The sequence below is a fragment of the Mytilus californianus genome, unplaced genomic scaffold (assembly GCF_021869535.1).
Source record: "Mytilus californianus isolate M0D057914Y unplaced genomic scaffold, xbMytCali1.0.p SCAF_3, whole genome shotgun sequence".
Lineage (NCBI taxonomy): Eukaryota > Metazoa > Mollusca > Bivalvia > Mytilida > Mytilidae > Mytilus > Mytilus californianus.
Window position 1 is genome coordinate 63,191,426 of NW_026262679.1, and position 18,355 is coordinate 63,209,780.

Sequence of the window (18,355 nt, forward strand, 5' to 3'; positions counted from 1 at the left end):
TGGAGGTCAAACCAGATATGAAACACATAGAAATCTTGCAATTTACTGTAGAATTGATCTCTAGAACCAAAATTGTTGCAAATGCTTTCTCCAGAGCCTCATTATTTGGAAAAGAACTCGTTAGGGACACACATTTTGACAGGGATTCTGTGGCTAACCAACCAGGTTTAGGGCACATGACCAATAATATTGCTAACAAAATGATTGTAACAGGATGCTGTTACGAGGTCTCCCAAACGAAGCTCCCATAATTCGTCATTCCCAGGCCTGACATTGGGCAAAGTCCAGTAAAAATTTGTTTGGTCAAGTAAAGTGATATGCATTAGTGACGCCTGGGGACTGACCCTGTAATTCATTCTAATCTTTGTGAAATGATGAACAGGAATATATATGGTTTAGGGGTGGGGAACTTGACCATTTACAGATATTTAAACAAATTTAAATGACATGGGGTGGGGATGACCCCTTGGGTCTTACCCCTTTTACCATTCAAATCATCTTGGCATGACAAACCAGAATATATATGGTTTAGGGGTGGAGATCTCGACCATTTACAAGATATTATAACATTTGGTGTGGGGGAAACCCATGGGTACTGCCCTATATATAATTCAAATCTTTGTGACATGATGAACAGGAATATATATGGTTTAGGGGTGGGGATCTCGACCATTTACAAGATAATAAAACATTGGGGTCGGGTGAAACCCCTGGGGACTGACCCTATATATTATTTTAAATCTCTCGAGATATGATGGATAGGAATAAATATGGTTTAGGGGTGGGGATCTCAACCGTTGACAAGATATTAGAACATTAGGGGTGGGAGAACCCCTTGGGGACCTCTCCTATATATCATTCAAATCTTTGTGACATGATGACAGGAATATATATGGTTTAGGGGTGGTGATCTCGACCATTTACAAGATATTAAAATATTTGGGGTGGGGGAAACCGCTGGGGATTCCTTGTAATAGTGAACAATCATTGAGATTGGTTCCATTGACTCTGAGAAAACTCCCGGACAAAAGTAGGTAGAAGAAAACAACTAATAACTAGATTTGCCATTGCAAGCAATAGCGGATGTCACCCTTCCCCCATTGCCACTTAGCGGCAGCCAATTCGAAAAATTGTTACATATACATACAGTTTTATTGGGCTTGATTTAATATTCTTTAAGAAAATGCAGCTTTAATGTGTTTTCCCATAGGGTCAATGTTTAACTTTCGCCCTGTTTCCATGACAATGGCAGCCATTTTGGAAATTCTAAATAATGTCTGCACATCTAGGCATACCAGGTAACATTATCATAAAGTTTCATCCAGTTAGGTCTTGTAATGAAAGATTTAGAATTTTGATTTTTTTTACATTTTTTTAGTTTCCATGGTAACGGTGGCCATCATGCACATTCCAAACTCCACTGCACAACTTCACATGGTGGTCAACATTATAGCATAGTTCCATCAAGATTGTTCCATCCAATTCCGAGAAATAGCGTGGACAAAAAGTGTGGAAGAATAAAAATAAAAAGAAGAAAAAAAGAACGGAACAATAACAATATGTCACCCCAACTCCGTTGAGGGTGCCATAATAAATAAAAAAAAAGAATGGAACAATAATAATATGTCACCCGACCTCCGTCAGGGTGACATAACTAGATTTGTGATTGCAAGCAATAACGGATGGCACCCTGGTCCGCCAATTGCCACTATCATGGCAGCCATTTTGAAAATTCCAAAGTCAAAAGGCAGATCAACACATGATAGTTAACATTTATATTAAGTTTCATTAAGTTTGGACCATTTTGAAATTTTTGAAATTTTTGCTGTTTCCATGGTAACGGTGACCATTTCCAAAATTCCAAAGACAGACGCAACGGTGGCACATGGAATGTAACATATCCATATAGTTTTATTGGGTTTGATGTACCATATTCCATATGAAAAATGTTATTTAAAAATTTTCCCATAGAGTTCAATGTTCAGTTTTCCCAAGTTTCCATGGCAATGGCCGCCATTTTGGATGGTCTTAATATTGTACATGTATTGCCACCTAGGCATAGCAGGGAACATTTCCATAAAGTTTCATTAGATTGGGTCTTAAAATAAAAGATTTAGAATTTTCAAAATTTTTTACATTTTTGCTGTTTCCGTGGAAACGGCGGCCATCTTGCACATTCCAAAGTCAGGTGCACAACTTCACTTGGTGGTCCACATTATGGTATACTTCCATCAACATTGGTCCATGCATATCCGAGAACTAGACTGGACAAAATGTGTGGAAGAAAAATAAAAATAAGAAAAAAAAGAAACGAACAATAACAAGATGTCACCCGAACTATTGCTAGCAATAACTGATGGCACCCTCGTTCCCCCATTGCCAGGGTAATGGCAGCCATTTTGAAAATTCCAAAGTCAAAGAGCGCATCTAAACATGCCTATTAATATAATTGTAAAGTTTCATTGAGTTTGGATAATTAAGAATTTTTTTTAATTTTTGCTGTTTCCATGGTAGCGGTGGCCATTTTGTCAAATTGGACATCTGCATATGCCATTCAATATTTGTGTAAAGTTTCATTAACTTTGGACCATATTGAAATTTTGGACATTTTTGCTGTTTCCATGGTAACAGCAGCCATCTTGAAAATGCCATACCCCGATTGCAAATCTGCACATGCTGGTTAACATTATGGTATAGTTCCATAACAATTGGTTCATAGAATTCCAAGATATAAGCTGGACAAAAAAAGTGGAAGAAAAATAAAACACAGAAAGAAAGAAACGTAGAATAACAATTTGTCACCCCAACTCCTTTGAGGGTGCCATAATAATAATAATAGAGAATAAAATGCTTCGCTGAGTGCAGCCACATACGACTGCAGAGGTCGAACCCTAAACAGTTTGGGCAAATTTGGACACAATATTCAAGCTTGATACTGTCTGAATTTGGATTGTGATCAAATTTTTGACATAATATAGGTTTCTGACACAAAATAAATGTGGTCAAAGATCTTACAAATCTATTGCACAATACTGTGCAATTGAAGATTTCTTCTTAAAACTTTTCAAAAATTCGAAATTTGAAAAATTTTGAAAAAAAAATATGAATCCCTTAAAAGAATTGGGAACCCCCCCCCCCCAACTTTTTTGAAACCCCCCTTGGAGCAATAACCCCAAAACTCAATCCCAGCCTTTCCTTTATAGTATGGAACATTGTAGTACAATTTCAGAGGGATCCATACACTTAAACACAAGTTATTGTCTGGAAACTAGAAAAATGCTTGTTTTTGGCCCTTTTTTGGCCCCTAATTCCTACATGTTTGGGGCAATTACCCCCAAACTCAATCACAGCCTTCCCTTTGTTATATGGAACCTTGTGGTACAATGTCAGAGGGATCCGTACTATTACACACAAGTAATTGTCTGGAAACTAGAAAAATGCTGCTTGTTTTTGGCCCCTTTTTGGCCCTTAATTCCTAAACTGTTGGCCCCATAACCCCTTAAATGAATCCCAACCTTCTACTTGTGTTATTAAACATTGTGGTACAATTTCAGAGCAATCGAAATACTTATACACAAGTTATTATCCTGAAACTAGAAAAATGCTTGTTTTGGGCCCCTAATTCCCAAATGGTTGGGACCATCATCCCCAAAATCAATCCCAACCTTCCTTTTGTGGTATTGAACCTTATTAAAAAATTTCATAGAGATCCATTCACTTAAACTAAAGTAATTGTCGGAAAACCAATGTGTCTTCGTACGACGACATCATACCATTATACGATCCCAAATTTTTTTTTGTGGTCGTATAAAAAGAAACAGAGGAAAAGCAATATATCATCCGACATTGTCGATCAGGTGACATAATAATAGGGAAAAAGAAACAGAGGAAAAGCAATATGTCACCCGACATTGTCAATCTGGTGACATAATAAGAAAAAAAAGAAACGTAGAATAACAATATGTCACCACAACTCCGTTGAGGGTGCCATAATAATAATATGAAAAAAAGAAACGTGGAATAACAATATGTCACCCCAACTCCGTTGAGGGTGCCATAATAATAGGGAAAAAGAAACAGAGGAAAAGCAATATGTCACCCGACATTGTCGATCGGGTGACATAAAAAGAAACGTAGAATAACAATATGTCAAGTGAACTCCGTTGAGGGTGCCATAATAAGAAAAAAAGAAATGTAGAATAACAATATGTCACCCCAACTCCTTTGAGGATGCCATAATAAAAATAATAAGAAAAAAAGAAACGTTGAATAACAATATGTCACCCGAACTCCTTTGTTTTTGACCGTTTGCACAAAAACAATACCCTTTTCCCCTTCTATTTGACTTCCATCTGTATAGGTTTCATTTTAATCAAGTAAGGGAAACTCAAGTCACCATTTGGAAACCATTTGTTTAGGAAGGACAAAGTGATGAATATATGCTCTAGAAATTTTTTCAAGGGGCATAAAAATTGGTATTTGCTGGTTCCCCCCATAGCTCTCATAATTTAGGAGTTAGAGTATTAGCTATATGATTTCAATTGAGCATAACTGATGAGTCTTTTGTAGACAAAACACGCATCTGGCATACAAAATCATAAGCCTGGTCTCTTTGATGAGTTTTTTTCATGCATTTATGTCAAGACATAGCAACTGATCTCTGTTTTTGTTTGGCAAAACATTTACTTACTTTCAATTAACCCTGGAACCCTGTCAAAGTTACTTTGTATCAAATTAAATATATATGGAACAAGCGTTTCTTCAAAGTTGAAACAGAGAATTTCTTTTTAAAATAAAGTACATATGAAATCTTTCAATCAGTCCCTTGTTGATCAAAGGTTGATGGGGATTTACTTATACTTGTCCATTTAAAACAGCCAGTTTTTGGTCATATAAAGAAGTACAACCATGACAAATTTGATAGTTTGTATTTATTTATAGCCATTTCAACTATAAAAACTTACATACAAATAAACTTAGCCACAACTCAACATTATGTTATGTGTTAAATCATACAACAGGTAAAAAAAAATAAAAAATTAACAAATGACTTAGAAACTTTAGAAAGGTTTATATATATGTGGTCAAACTAAATCAATATGAAATTTTCATCTCATGAAAAAATCAACAAACAAAAACTGTTTAATTTGCAACTGAATTTTAATTTTTTTTATAACTAATACCACACAATACCAAAGCAAGATCCTTTTACATTTCTTGCTCTTGATCCAGATAAAATTTTAAAAAAAATCAGCATCATTCTGACCTCAGTATAGGAGAAACCCTGCAGATGAGATAGCATTAACTACCAATCAATACAAAAACTGAAATGGTATATAAATACAATACAATAATATTTGGACGAATTCTGGTAAATTATAAATGAAGACACCATTAAACAATGCTCTTGTTACTAAATATCATTAAATTATGTATTTTCGTTTGCAATTTAAATTTTATTTTTACATTAAGGAATTTTATAATTTAATATGTAAACTCTTTCCTCCATGATGAATTTGTTTTCTTGCATTAATCTATTTTGCATAGGATATTTATTTATGAAATATTGGAAATAAGCTAACTGTAATGAAAGGAAATCATGGTGAAAGTGATTGAAAGTAAAATCATCAAGTTTAAATTAATAATGCATGAAGAAATAGATTATTTTGTCATCTAAACTCACGTCAGGTATTCCCAAGTTTATACCTTTTATATTGGATACAAATGTGATAAAGTCTACTACAGATTTATTAATGCAAAATGCTTTAACTGAGGTACCACATAGAGGATTTAAAAGGCATCATTATGGAGTAAAAGGGGGACTGTGTCAAAAGGCGTCATCATGGAGGAAAGGGGTAGGCATCAAAATGTGTCATTATGGGGAAAGGGTTAACAACCATATACAATGCAATTGACTGTAGATTATATATTGTTCTGTTGTAAAAGGTAAATTAAAACCACTTAATATCACAGCTAAAAATCAACAAGATAATTTATCAGTGTTTGTCAACCACTACTCTCCCGTAAATATCTAAATTTTAACCTGCTCTATTTTTTTCAAGTATTAACAAAAACATGTCAAAACTAAGCAAAAAAATAAATCTATGCCATCTTTCACATTTGAAATCTTAGTGAATATTTATTATCTCTGAAAGACCTTGAAGTAAAGACTTAGCACTAACATTTTGATATACAAATTCATTTTATTTTGTACAACTTTATTTAAGGAGCCAAAGTATGCTTTAAATAAACCTCCTTATTTCTAAATTAACTAATGTTTAGTTACAGCAGTCATTAATACTGGTATATGTTATTCATAGATTGGTTAATACCATAACCCAAGATTTATTAAATACATATGAATATGATATTTCCTAAAGGTGGCGGTACGATTTTGAGCAAAATTTTACCTCAAATCACAGGTATCAAGCACAATTGTGACTATTTGACTTGCAGATGCTCAGGAATAGAGCACAACCATCCCACAAAAAGATATATATACAGCCGTCAGTACACCTTGTGTTTATCTTATTCAATTGCAAAAAAGTAATTTTTGGAGAATTTCATTTCATTAATTTAGCCAAAATGTTTCTGAAATTAGTCAATTTTTGCAATTTACCTGAAAATCTCCCTTATGGCGTCACTTTTATGACATAAAGCAAAATTTGTCTTCAATGCTTTGCAAATATCCAAAATTTCCCTTTTGAAGATTAAAGAATTTGATTCATACAATTTTTTATTTTTGGTGAATATACAGTGATAAATAGGCCACAAAATGTACCTTCTCTTTTGATCCTTTCTGGCAATGAGTGTAAATTAACATATCACAAATTAACTGTTTTTAATAGTTTTTAAACAAAGATCTACATGCAATAAATTATAAGTCTCAATAGAATCCAAACCTAAGACTAATGAATATATATCACCAACAGACTCGTACTGATTAGTGTATGTTCTATTTAAAGAACAAATCAACTTCTCACAAAGACTACACTTGGGTTACATTTTCATACAGAAAGACCTGTGATTTCTTGAACTAACTGGCTAAAACATTATGGTCTACGGGAAAACTTTTTCTGTTTAATGACATAAATGGATGCAACTACATACATTTTTTTAAGAGTTAAGTATAGAAAAAATCTTGAGCAGAAAATAACACTAAGTTCTTTACATTTACGACGAAACAATTCATTTGGATTCTATTATTTTGGAATTTGTACAAAAAAGGAATAAATAGGAGACTTTTAGAAATGCTCATATATATACAATTAAAATAAAGCTCCAATGTTAGCACTAACACAGTTGAGTTAAACATAAGTAGTTCAAAGTTTCCATATGTTATTTCAAAAATAAAACAAAGATGTTAGTTGAAACAGAATGGCAAGACTGAACCCAAATTAGTTGCATATCACAGACTAAAATCAATCATAAATATAACAGTGATGTACAAAAAGAACTGAAACAGTACAAAATATTAAGAGAAAAACAAACAAGAGGCTCTCGAGAGCCTGAATCGCTCACCTATAATTTTTTGCTTAAATCTTTCATCAATGATTATTTTTGCTTTTCAATATATATTAATGAGTGGCTTAAAAATGCCATTTAAATGTTCTTTGTATCTGTCATATTTTCTTCAAAAGCAAAAAAATGCATTTTACCCCTATGTTCCATTTTAGTCATAGTGGCTGTTTCTTGACATACAAGGAAATAAAATACAAAATTTATACTAGATACTCTGAAACTCATTCAGCCCAAGTTTGGCTGAAATTGATTCAGCAGTTTCAAAGAGAAGATTTTTTAAAGTAAGCAATCTGTATACGACCGCAGAGGTCCAACCCTTAACAGTTGGGGCAAAAATGGACGCAATATTCGCGCTTGAAACAGGTCTGAATTTGGATTGTAATTAAATATTTGACACATAAAAGGTTTCTGACACAGAATAACTGTAGTCAAAGAACTTAGAATTGGTTATATGATTTGAATTTATATTCAATTTTCTGCTTTTGTGCAATACACTTTGCTTTTGCGAATTGATCCCCCCTCCCCCCACAAAAAAAAAAAAAAAAATTATCCCCCCTTTTTTTTTGCTTTTGTGCAATACACTATGATGTATTTGAATTACCTCCCTTACACTGCTTTAAATTATGTTTTGTACTAAAGTATTTGTCCATTAACCAGGACACCCTTGTTTTTCCTCCTTTTTTTCCCCTAATTCCTAAACAGTTTGAGCCATAACCCCCCAAAGCAAATCCTAACCATCCCTTTGTGGTATGGAAACTTGTGGTATAATTTCAGAGAAATCCATACACCGTTCCACAAGTTATTGTCTGGAAACTACAAAAATGCTTATTTTTGGCCTCTTTTTGGCCCCTTATTCTTTAACTGTTGGTACCATAACCCCCAAAATCAATCCCAACCTTCCTTTTGTGGTATTGAACCTTATGGTAAAATTTCATAGAGATCCATTCACTTAAACTAAAGTTATTGTGCGAAAACCAATGTGTCTTCGGACGACGGTGACGCCAACGTCATACCAATATACGACCGCAAAATTTTTTGCGGTCGTATAAAAACTGCAAAATTTCCTTAAAAACATAAATTCTGGGGCAATAACCTAAAAATCAGATACCCGATTTTGCTGATAATTTCAGGGCAGGTAGATCTTGACCTAATGAATACTTTTAACTTCTTGTCTGATTTGCTCTAAATGCTTAGTTTTTGAGATTCAAGTCAAAAACTGCATTTTACCCTATGTTCTATTTTTAGCCATGGTGGCCATGTTTTCTGAGGAAACAGAAAATAAAACACAAACTTTATTCTAGATAACCTAAGAATCATTCAGCTTAAGTTTGGTTTAATTTGGTTCAGTAATTTCAGAGAAGAAGATTTTTTAAAGTTAGAAAACATGATAAACAAATTGTGTAAAATTGTCCTTAAAGGGCAATAACTCCTTAAGGCGTCAATTGACAATTTTGGTCATATAAACTTACTTTGCTCAAAATTTTTGCTGTTTACAGTTTATCTTTATCTATAATAATATTGAAGATAATAACCAAAAACTGCAAAATTTCCTTAAAATTATCAATTTAGTGGCAGCAACCCAACAATAGGTTGTTAGATTCATCTAAAAATTTCAGAGCTGAAAGATCTTGACCTAATGAACATTTTTACCCCCATGTCAGATTTGCTCTAAATACTTTAGTTTTTGAGATATAACCCCTATGTTCTATTTATAGCCATGGCAGCCATTTTTTTTGACGAAACAGAAAATAAAACACAAACTTTATTCTAAATACCCTAAGGATCATTCAGCTTAAGTTTGGTTGGAATTGGTTCACTAGTTTCCGAGAAGATGTTTGAAATAGTTTACACTGGACGGACACCAAGTGATGGCAAAAGCTAATATTTCCATTGGAAAGGTGAGCTAAAAATATCTGGTCTTTTCATAAATCATTACTAAATTATTTGACCTGTACAAGATATCAAAAAAAGATAGTCATTAACTTATATGACCAGTACAAAAATCAAGGCAAACATCTGTGTTCTTTTAATTTATCAAAACATTAATAAAATTTTGGGCCAACACAAAATATCAAGGAAAACATCTCTTTTTTCCAATCATTATTCATCAATTTTTTTTATTAGTGTATAAAAAGGATCCTGGTGTGTAAGCCATTTTAACATGTCCAACTCAATAAATAATAGATACACATAATACTTCTCATTCATTTTCATGACCAAAGACAGAAACAATTAATCTCATTCTTTAAAAAATAGCTAATTTAAGTTATGATATTATACACATTCATTTCAACTTAAGAAGACACTTGTAAGATTGGGTCAGATTGATGTCTAGAAACCCCCAATACCAAAAACAAATCAAATAATACTGATATATACAAAAAGGAATTCCCTGTTTTAGGCACTTTTGAGTACAGACAAACAGTATCTCTATAAAAGCTTACATCATAACAGAGACAAGTAAGCATGTCAGAAAATATTAAAAAAGTATCTTAAACCAATGACTTCATAACATTTCTAATATTTCTATTTCAAATGCCCCATTCTTTTTACTTTGGGAATGGCCAATTTCAGCTTCCCTATAGTATGATTTTGAACAATAAAGAATATTCTTTTTTTTCCCCAAGGATTGTCAATATTGTTGCTAAAATACTAAATGCAGAAACAAAAGGACAATATATTGTACAAAACAATTACATACAAAAATTGGCAATCATACCATACCATGTCTCGTTATTTTATACAAGAAGTAAAATAAATTAAATCTCAACAACAAAATATATTACTTTCCAATTAAAGAAACAATTCTATTCATGTCTCTACATCTACATCTTTGACTGTATTACCAACTAATCCTTTATCTACATATATGTATACAATTTTCCCTTATTACTTAAAGAGTTGTCTGCAGTGAAAAATGTGAGATTTATAGTAAAAGTTGCACGACTTATACATCCTTAATTCAAAAATGTATTAAAAGATGACAAACAATTGTTTCAAATGTTGAACGACATGATATCTATCATCTCTAAAGATATTCAATCCAAGTGGATGATAATCATTGCTTCGTGAATTTTCTTAAATCTTGGTTTCAAACTTTGCTCATAACAAATCAATGCTACAATATTTAATAGTATTAAGTAATAAGTAGTTTTAATAAGTGTTAAAATAATATACACACTTAGATAACAATATGGTTCATCTTTTGTGAAACAGGGTTGCGATGTAGCTTAATTAATTTGATACATTTCTTGAATAAAAACCAAATTATACTATAAAGTATATAAACCAAGGTAAACTATAAAGTATATAAAGAAATAGCAAGAAATCCACAAACATTGTTACTACATGAATCAAACTTCTTGCACAGTAGATAATAAAACATATAAATAGCAAATAAACTATACATGTACATCAAAAAGTATCACAGTTACGCTTAATTGAATATAAAAATTGTGTATAAACTCTACAACTTTATCATAATAATACAACCTAAATGCTATCACAGCCCCATATAAGAATGATTTTGAAGGAGTTTTTATATACTGTTATAACATACAAGTTTACAATATCTAAACATATCTTATCTGCTTAATAATGACATGTATTTTGCAAATCCAGTGAGAAATTAACTAAAGGCAAATAATGGAGAAAACAGAATAACATGGAAATTACATTAGCACTTAAAATATTCATGTAATAATATAAACATCTATAAAATAATTTAGGACCTGAGTGATGAAATGTATTGTATTATAGAAAATTTTCACTCTTTATTTGATCTAGATTTATAAAATTGTCAGACAAGAATTTGCCATGTAACTGCTAACAGTCATAAATAATTCATACATAAAAGTCAAAATCTCTGATATTAAATTTTAGAATAGTGGTTCCAATTTTTTTTATTAATGATTGTTGTCATTTTTATGCTTGATTTACATACACACATATTTCAAAACTGAATTTCTTTTTAAAATTTGTGAAATCAAAAGGATACAGTTCTGACCAATATATTTTAAAACCCTGTAAAAAGTTATTGTCCTTTGCATTATATATTTATTCAAAGAAAGTTTGGAACCAAATTTCCATCTGTTTATTTTTTGCCACATACTACTGCATTATTCTGTACAATTATACAGTATCTAGTGATAATTTTCTGAATTACACAGCAAGTTGAATTATCAACAGTTTTATATAAATTTAACTTGGCTAGCAAATATAAAAGGCATCTGTATTGATTACTTATATCACACATTTATATAAAATACACTTTGATGTCACTTTCCAGAGAACTTGGCTAGCATGGCATACACATTATGTTAATCAATAGTAACAATATCCTATCATTTCACAAATTTTTTCGTAAAACTCGGTAACGGCCGTGATGGATTTAAATTGCCATTGTGTAAAGGAGAGTTTGGTAATGGATCCAGTTTTTGGTGACTGCCATTCAGATTTGGCGAACTTGAATGTTTCATTGGGAGATTCTTTTCCCCTTTCTTTGGTTTCTGAAATAAAAGAAAAAGATGAAGATGATAAGTGATTAAAGAATTAGCTGCTCAGTAAATATCAAACCTTTTTTTAATGAGCTGAAGAGACAACAGCTTTATTTCAGTTACTACTAAGCATAAAATACTGAGAGACTGAATACCAATTTGAAGTGTCTGATATAAATCTAAAATATGATGAAACACGCATATTTGTACGTTGGATGCCATTCCTGCTTATACTATCACATTTCCATGTTCAGTGAATTGCGAAATCAGGGTCAAATTTTTTTTTTTTTAGCACCACTGATGAGTCTTATGCAGAGTAAACACATGTCTATTAATTATGAGCCTAGTATCAATGATGGAGTTTTTTAAAACCCTACTGTGGCAAATATTCTAAAAGGTTCACATCATGATGAACATGGGTAATACAAAGTTTCAAGTTGATGTGACCACAACTTCAAGAGTACGAAGTTTCAAGCTGATGTGACCACAACTTCAAGAGTACGAAGTTTCAAGCTGATGTGACCACAACTTCAAGATTTACAAAGTTTCAAGCTGATGTGACCACAACTTCAAGAGTACGAAGTTTCAAGCTGATATGACCACAACTTCAAGAGTACAAAGTTTCAAGCTGATGTGACCACAACTTAAGAGTACGAAGTTTCAAGCTGATGAGACCACAACTTCAAGAGTACAAAGTCTCAAGCTGATGAGACCACAACTTCAAGAGTGCGAAGTTTCAAGCTGATGTGACCACAACTTCAAGAGTACGAAGTTTCAAGCTGATATGACCACAACTTTAAGAGTACGAAGTTTCAAGCTGATGTGACCACATCTTCAAGAGTACGAAGTTTCAAGCTGATGTGACCACAACTTCAAGAGTACGAAGTTTCAAGCTGATATGACCACAACTTTAAGAGTACGAAGTTTCAAGCTGATGTGACCACATCTTCAAGAGTACGAAGTTTCAAGCTGATGTGACCACAACTTAAAGAGTACGAAGTTTCAAGCTGATGTGACCACAACTTAAGAGTACGAAGTTTCAAGCTGATGAGACCACAACTTCAAGAGTACGAAGTCTCAAGCTGATGAGACCACAACTTCAAGAGTACGAAGTTTCAAGCTGATGTGACCACAACTTAAGAGTACGAAGTTTCAAGCTGATGAGACCACAACTTCAAGAGTACGAAGTCTCAAGCTGATGAGACCACAACTTCAAGAGTACGAAGTCTCAAGCTGATGAGACCACAACTTCAAGAGTACGAAGTTTCAAGCTGATGTGACCACAACTTCAAGAGTACGAAGTTTCAAGCTGATATGACCACAACTTTAAGAGTACGAAGTTTCAAGCTGATGTGACCACAACTTCAAGAGTACGAAGTTTCAAGCTGATGTGACCACAACTTCAAGAGTACGAAGTTTCAAGCTGATATGACTCCAACTGAAAGTAAAACATTAAACCATATCTTCAACCTTACAAAGGACAACAAATAGACTCAAACTGGAAAAGCTTATGCCCCCTAATATTGTATGCAGGGCACAAAAAGGAGGTCAAAATCATCTGAGGAACACATACAAGAAAGTACAGAAAATTTTACATTTATTAAAAACAAAAACTTTTGAAAAAAAAATCTCATCATTAGTTTGTCCATATGTTATATTCACTATATTTTCCTCACCTGATTTGTCTTTTCGGACATGTGTCATTTATAACTGTATATCCATTTGATGTATGTAAAATTACTCAAAAGTATATTGGTGGTGGGGGGGGGGGGGGGGGTTCCATAATTCTACATAAAATGGTAAAACTGCAGTAATAACAATAGCTTACCTTTTGTTGCAACGGGTTCATGACCCCTACATTGGGAGCTGTGTTAAATACTTTGTTGAAATTGGTTTCTCTGTTGACTAGTTCCATTTGGTAATACCGTTTCTCATCCTGATATAAAAGAAAAAATAAGTCAGGCAATTTTTGTTAAAATATATGCAGTGTTGTGTCTGTTATATCTCGTTAAGGATTTAATAATACACATTTTCAATACAAGTAAAACATGTTTAGTTTCAACATAGATGAAAATCATGACCACATGACCTATTTTTTATGGTTCACTAATTTGAAATATTGACAGTGCAAAGAAAGCAGACATCAGATATAGTTGTTCTTGTTATGGTGCTAAATGCTGTGGCTACCTTAACTAGCTTCCTGTATTTGTACTCGACTCCAATCTTAATTGACTAGGATTGTCAATTTTCCTATCGAAGGTCGGTGGTTTTCTCCGGCTTCCTCCACCAATAAAAACTGGCCGCCACGAAATAGCCCAAAAGCGGTGCTTAAAAGTGGCATTAAAACACCAAAAATCAATAAAAAAATCATGTCCTAACTTTTATTTTCATGTTCAAGTTGGTGGTCATCCTGTTGATAGCTGGACTGTGCAGGTTTTTGATGAGTTTCACTTTTATAACACAGGGTCTTGAAAGGCAAAGTGGGTGGTTTGTGTGTACATTTAACTGGTTTAACCACACCACCTTTAGCCTGTACAATGTCAGGCTACCTTGACCATGTGTTATTCAATGCTTTTTTGTCTATGTTGTATATCTATTTTTTCAGATGAATTGGATGTCGCTGTGGTCTGTTGTACTCTCAAATATGTTTGGTTATTCCTGTTATCGTTTTGATGTATTATCCAATTACTTAAAACTTACAATTAATTGTTTCATTCTCTGTTCTTTTTCAATGATTGAATGTCTTAGTTGTTCTATCAATTCTAGATCCTCTGGTCTGGATTCCCTATTACGATACCTCTCTGAGGCTTCTTGTAAACTGAAAAAAATATATAAACCTTCAAGTTTACAGAAAATATTTCAAAATAATTTGAATTAGCAATAAAATCAGACAAGAATGCCACATGCATGCCACAAGCCTGATGCCACCAACCTTTACAAGAAGTGTAACTCCCTTACAACTCTCAACAATGACTAAGGATATGAAAGTCACACAAAAACCTTAAATCATTGATAAAATCTAAATTTATGGAATAGGTTTTTATACAGTGATCGGGAAGGACGTGCGCCTTGCGCCAATTGCGCTTATCGACCAGAAATGGCGCATAGAGTGACAAATGTAAGCGCCCGCGTGGCGCATGATATTTTTCACTTCGTTTTGAAACGTTGAGATATCGTCAAATGGATTTCCGATCGTATTTCGTGTCGCCATATGTGAGTACACAACTGTGTAGTGTTTACTCCAATGATAGGAGCACCTATATAATTTTGGGACGTCTCGGGTGTTTTCCTATGGTAATAATAGCAACATGCGGTATGACTGATTACCCAAAAAACGTAATTAACCATCATTCATGATATAATTTTTTATAAACAACTTTAAATTTGTGAAAATTGGCTAGTACAGGCGAGAATTCTTCTCTAATTATAATCTTTTAAGTAAGCTTGCTATTATTTCGATTGAAAAATCCAAAAGCCTTTTTATGAATAGCATAGTATTTGTCTCCATAAAAGGGGCTTAACTGTCTTTGTCAATATTTTTGGTCTTTGGCTCGTTTTGACATTTTATAAACATGCCTTCATCGAATTGTTGTTGTGTCTTATCAATTAACGTTGCTCTCTACTGTTATTCTTGTCATCGTGATGAAGTAATAATAATACAAATGCAGAGGAAATGCCAGAAACGTCCTCTAATACGGAACGTTTGGAGTAAGTATGGTATCGACGAAGACCCAAATTTAATGAAAAAAAAACCATGAACATGAACAATTCAAGGGAACAGTACCAGTTTTAACATTGTAAATAAAGGTTATCGTAAATATTGCCCGGTTTGGAAGAAGTTATTGTATATTCATTGAAATTGAAATTACAAAATCACAGGAACAATATCCATGATATTAATTAGGATCACACTTGTAAGTACAGTGAAATATACACTTTTTTATTTATTTTTTATTGTAAACGAATGGCCCACTCATTTGACAACATGGCCCATTAATTCTAAAAATGGCCCATTGAATTTATTTTTGGGGGGCCCTGGGCCCATAGAGAAAAAATCCTTCCAGATCACTGTTTATAGTGAACAATAGTATTCTGTTGTTTAAAAAAAAATGTACATGAGGGTCAAATATGTTTCCTATAAGGAAGAATGATAACAAGGCAGTCTAAAGATTATTCCTGCAGTAGCTCCTACAAAAAAAATGATTGGCACTCTTTTTTAATTTGGTCAAGATAAAGCTTGTAAAAACTTGTACATGGCAAGTTCTTGAAATTTTCTTAGGTTTTCCAAAAAAATTTTCACCAACATTATTTTCAAATTCAAGTGAGAGATAGTATATATATAAAGTGTCTGGGCCTTTTATAGCAGACTATACAGTATGGGTTTTTTCTCGTTGTTGAAGGCCATACGGTGGCCTATATTTGCTTACATCCACTGCATTTGATAGTTGTCTCATTTGCAATCATACCACATCTCCTTGTTTTTATATGTATAAGTTTTTGATAAGAATAGATATAAACAAAGAAAGTACTATAGTGCCTACAAGACAATTTTACCAATTTTCAATATTTTAAATTTTTTAGTCTAAATACAGAAGAGCCTTCCATACTTACGCTATCTGAGTTTCTGAGATTTTATCTTTGAGTATTTCTTGAGCTTCAGTAAAATCTTCCATCATTTGTTCTATCTCCTTGTTGTGGTCAGTTTTCACATTTTCTAAATCATTCTTAAACTGTTTTGTCATAACCTCTTCTTTTTTCCTGTTTAAAATGTACAGAATTATTAATGACTATTGTTCTATCACAGAAAATTTGCCTTTCATAGCTTATTACTTAGATTAATTATAACTGTATATTTAGAATTCACCCTGGAAAATCTGTGAATTCAACAACATTGTTTTTATTCATGTTTTGATGGCATAAAGTTTCTCTTACAGTTATGGCCTGTAACAGAATACTTCATCCTTGTGGCAATGATGATTTGTGATTTCTTTAATGACAAACATAACACTCATGTTTCACCTAAAATTTCTTTTTTACAAACTTGATGTCATTCTTAAGCAGTCAAAAAAGCTTGAAAAATTCTGATGTTTATGTTTGACACCATATTCATACTTATGACCTCAAACTGTTTAGTTGCAAAAGACAGGAAGAATTTTTCACTGTTTTTCTCTTTTTTAAACAAAGATTATGATGCAGATTGTAGAATTTTTTAGTTTATCTTGGCGGTCATTTTCAATGCAAGCATAATAAATAATGCTGTTTTTTTATTATAGCGTTATCTTCAAATTGGTTAGAATTAAATTAAAGAAATGAAATTAAGAACTACCTAATTTACCAAACACAATTTTAAAAAGCTGCAATTATTAAAACAAACAGAAGATGTCAAATATCTATACAATTCAGCTGATTAACAGATTTTCAACATTTGTTAATAAGTAACAAATTATTCCTTCCAATATTTCTTAAAATAGAAATTTCTAAATGTGAATATTGATGAGCCAGTACAGTGATCTGGAAGGATTTTTTCTCTTTGGGCCCAGGGCCCCCCAAAAATAAATTCAATGAGCCATTTTCTGAATTAATGGGCCATGTTGTCAAATGAGAGGGATATTCATTTACAATAAAAAAAAAAATAAAAAAAAGTGTATATTTCACTGTACTTACAAGTATGATTCTAATTAATATCATGGATATTGTTCCTGTGATTTTGTAATTTCAATTTCAATGAATATACAATAACTTCTTCCAAACCGGGCAATATTTACGATAACCTTTATTTACAATGTTAAAACTTGTACTGTTCCCTTGTTCATGTTCATGTTTTTTTTTTACATTAAATTTGGGTCTTCGTCGATACCATACTTATTCCAGACGTTCCGTATTAGAGGACGTTTCTGGCATTTCCTCTGCACTTGTATTATTATTACTTTATCACGATGACAAGAATAACAGTAGAGAGCAACGTTAATTGATAAGACACAACAAAAATTCGCTGAAGGCATGTTTACAAAATGTCAAAACGAGCCAAAGACCAAAAAAATTGACAAGGACAGTTAAGCCCCTTTTATGGAGACAAATACTATGCTATTCATAAAAAGGCTTTTGGATTTTTCAATCGAAATAATAGCAAGCTTACTTAAAAGATTATAATTAGGTACTAGCCAATTTTCACAAATTTAAAGTTGTTTATAAAAAAATTATATCATGAATAATGGTTAATTATGTTTTTTGGGTTATCAGTCATACCGCATGTTGCTATTATTACCATAGGAAAACACCCGAGACGTCCCAAAAATATATAGGTGCTCCTATCATTGGAGTAAACACTACACAGTTGT

General features: G+C 32.7%; 2 protein-coding genes across 3 annotated transcripts in view; both read right to left on the reverse strand.

Annotated features, from left to right (window-relative positions):
- Nucleotides 1–4,911: 4,911 nt before the first annotated feature.
- Nucleotides 4,912–18,355, reverse strand: part of LOC127733126 (TNFAIP3-interacting protein 2-like) — a 205,881-nt gene continuing 192,437 nt past the window's right edge. Inside the window, exon 8 of the mRNA XM_052242436.1 lies at nucleotides 4,912–8,184. The gene's annotated coding sequence lies outside the window, so the exon portion shown is untranslated. The remainder of the gene's footprint in view (nucleotides 8,185–18,355) is intronic.
- The window catches only part of LOC127733118 (protein FAM184A-like), a 31,358-nt gene continuing 17,914 nt past the window's right edge, over nucleotides 4,912–18,355 (reverse strand). For both annotated transcript variants that reach the window (XM_052242414.1, XM_052242416.1), the window contains 4 exons: nucleotides 16,629–16,775; nucleotides 14,718–14,835; nucleotides 13,846–13,953; nucleotides 4,912–12,029 (listed from right to left, as the gene is read on the reverse strand). In XM_052242414.1, coding sequence (XP_052098374.1) covers nucleotides 11,865–12,029; nucleotides 13,846–13,953; nucleotides 14,718–14,835; nucleotides 16,629–16,775 — 538 coding nt within the window. In that variant the 3' untranslated portion in view covers nucleotides 4,912–11,864. The remainder of the gene's footprint in view (nucleotides 12,030–13,845; nucleotides 13,954–14,717; nucleotides 14,836–16,628; nucleotides 16,776–18,355) is intronic.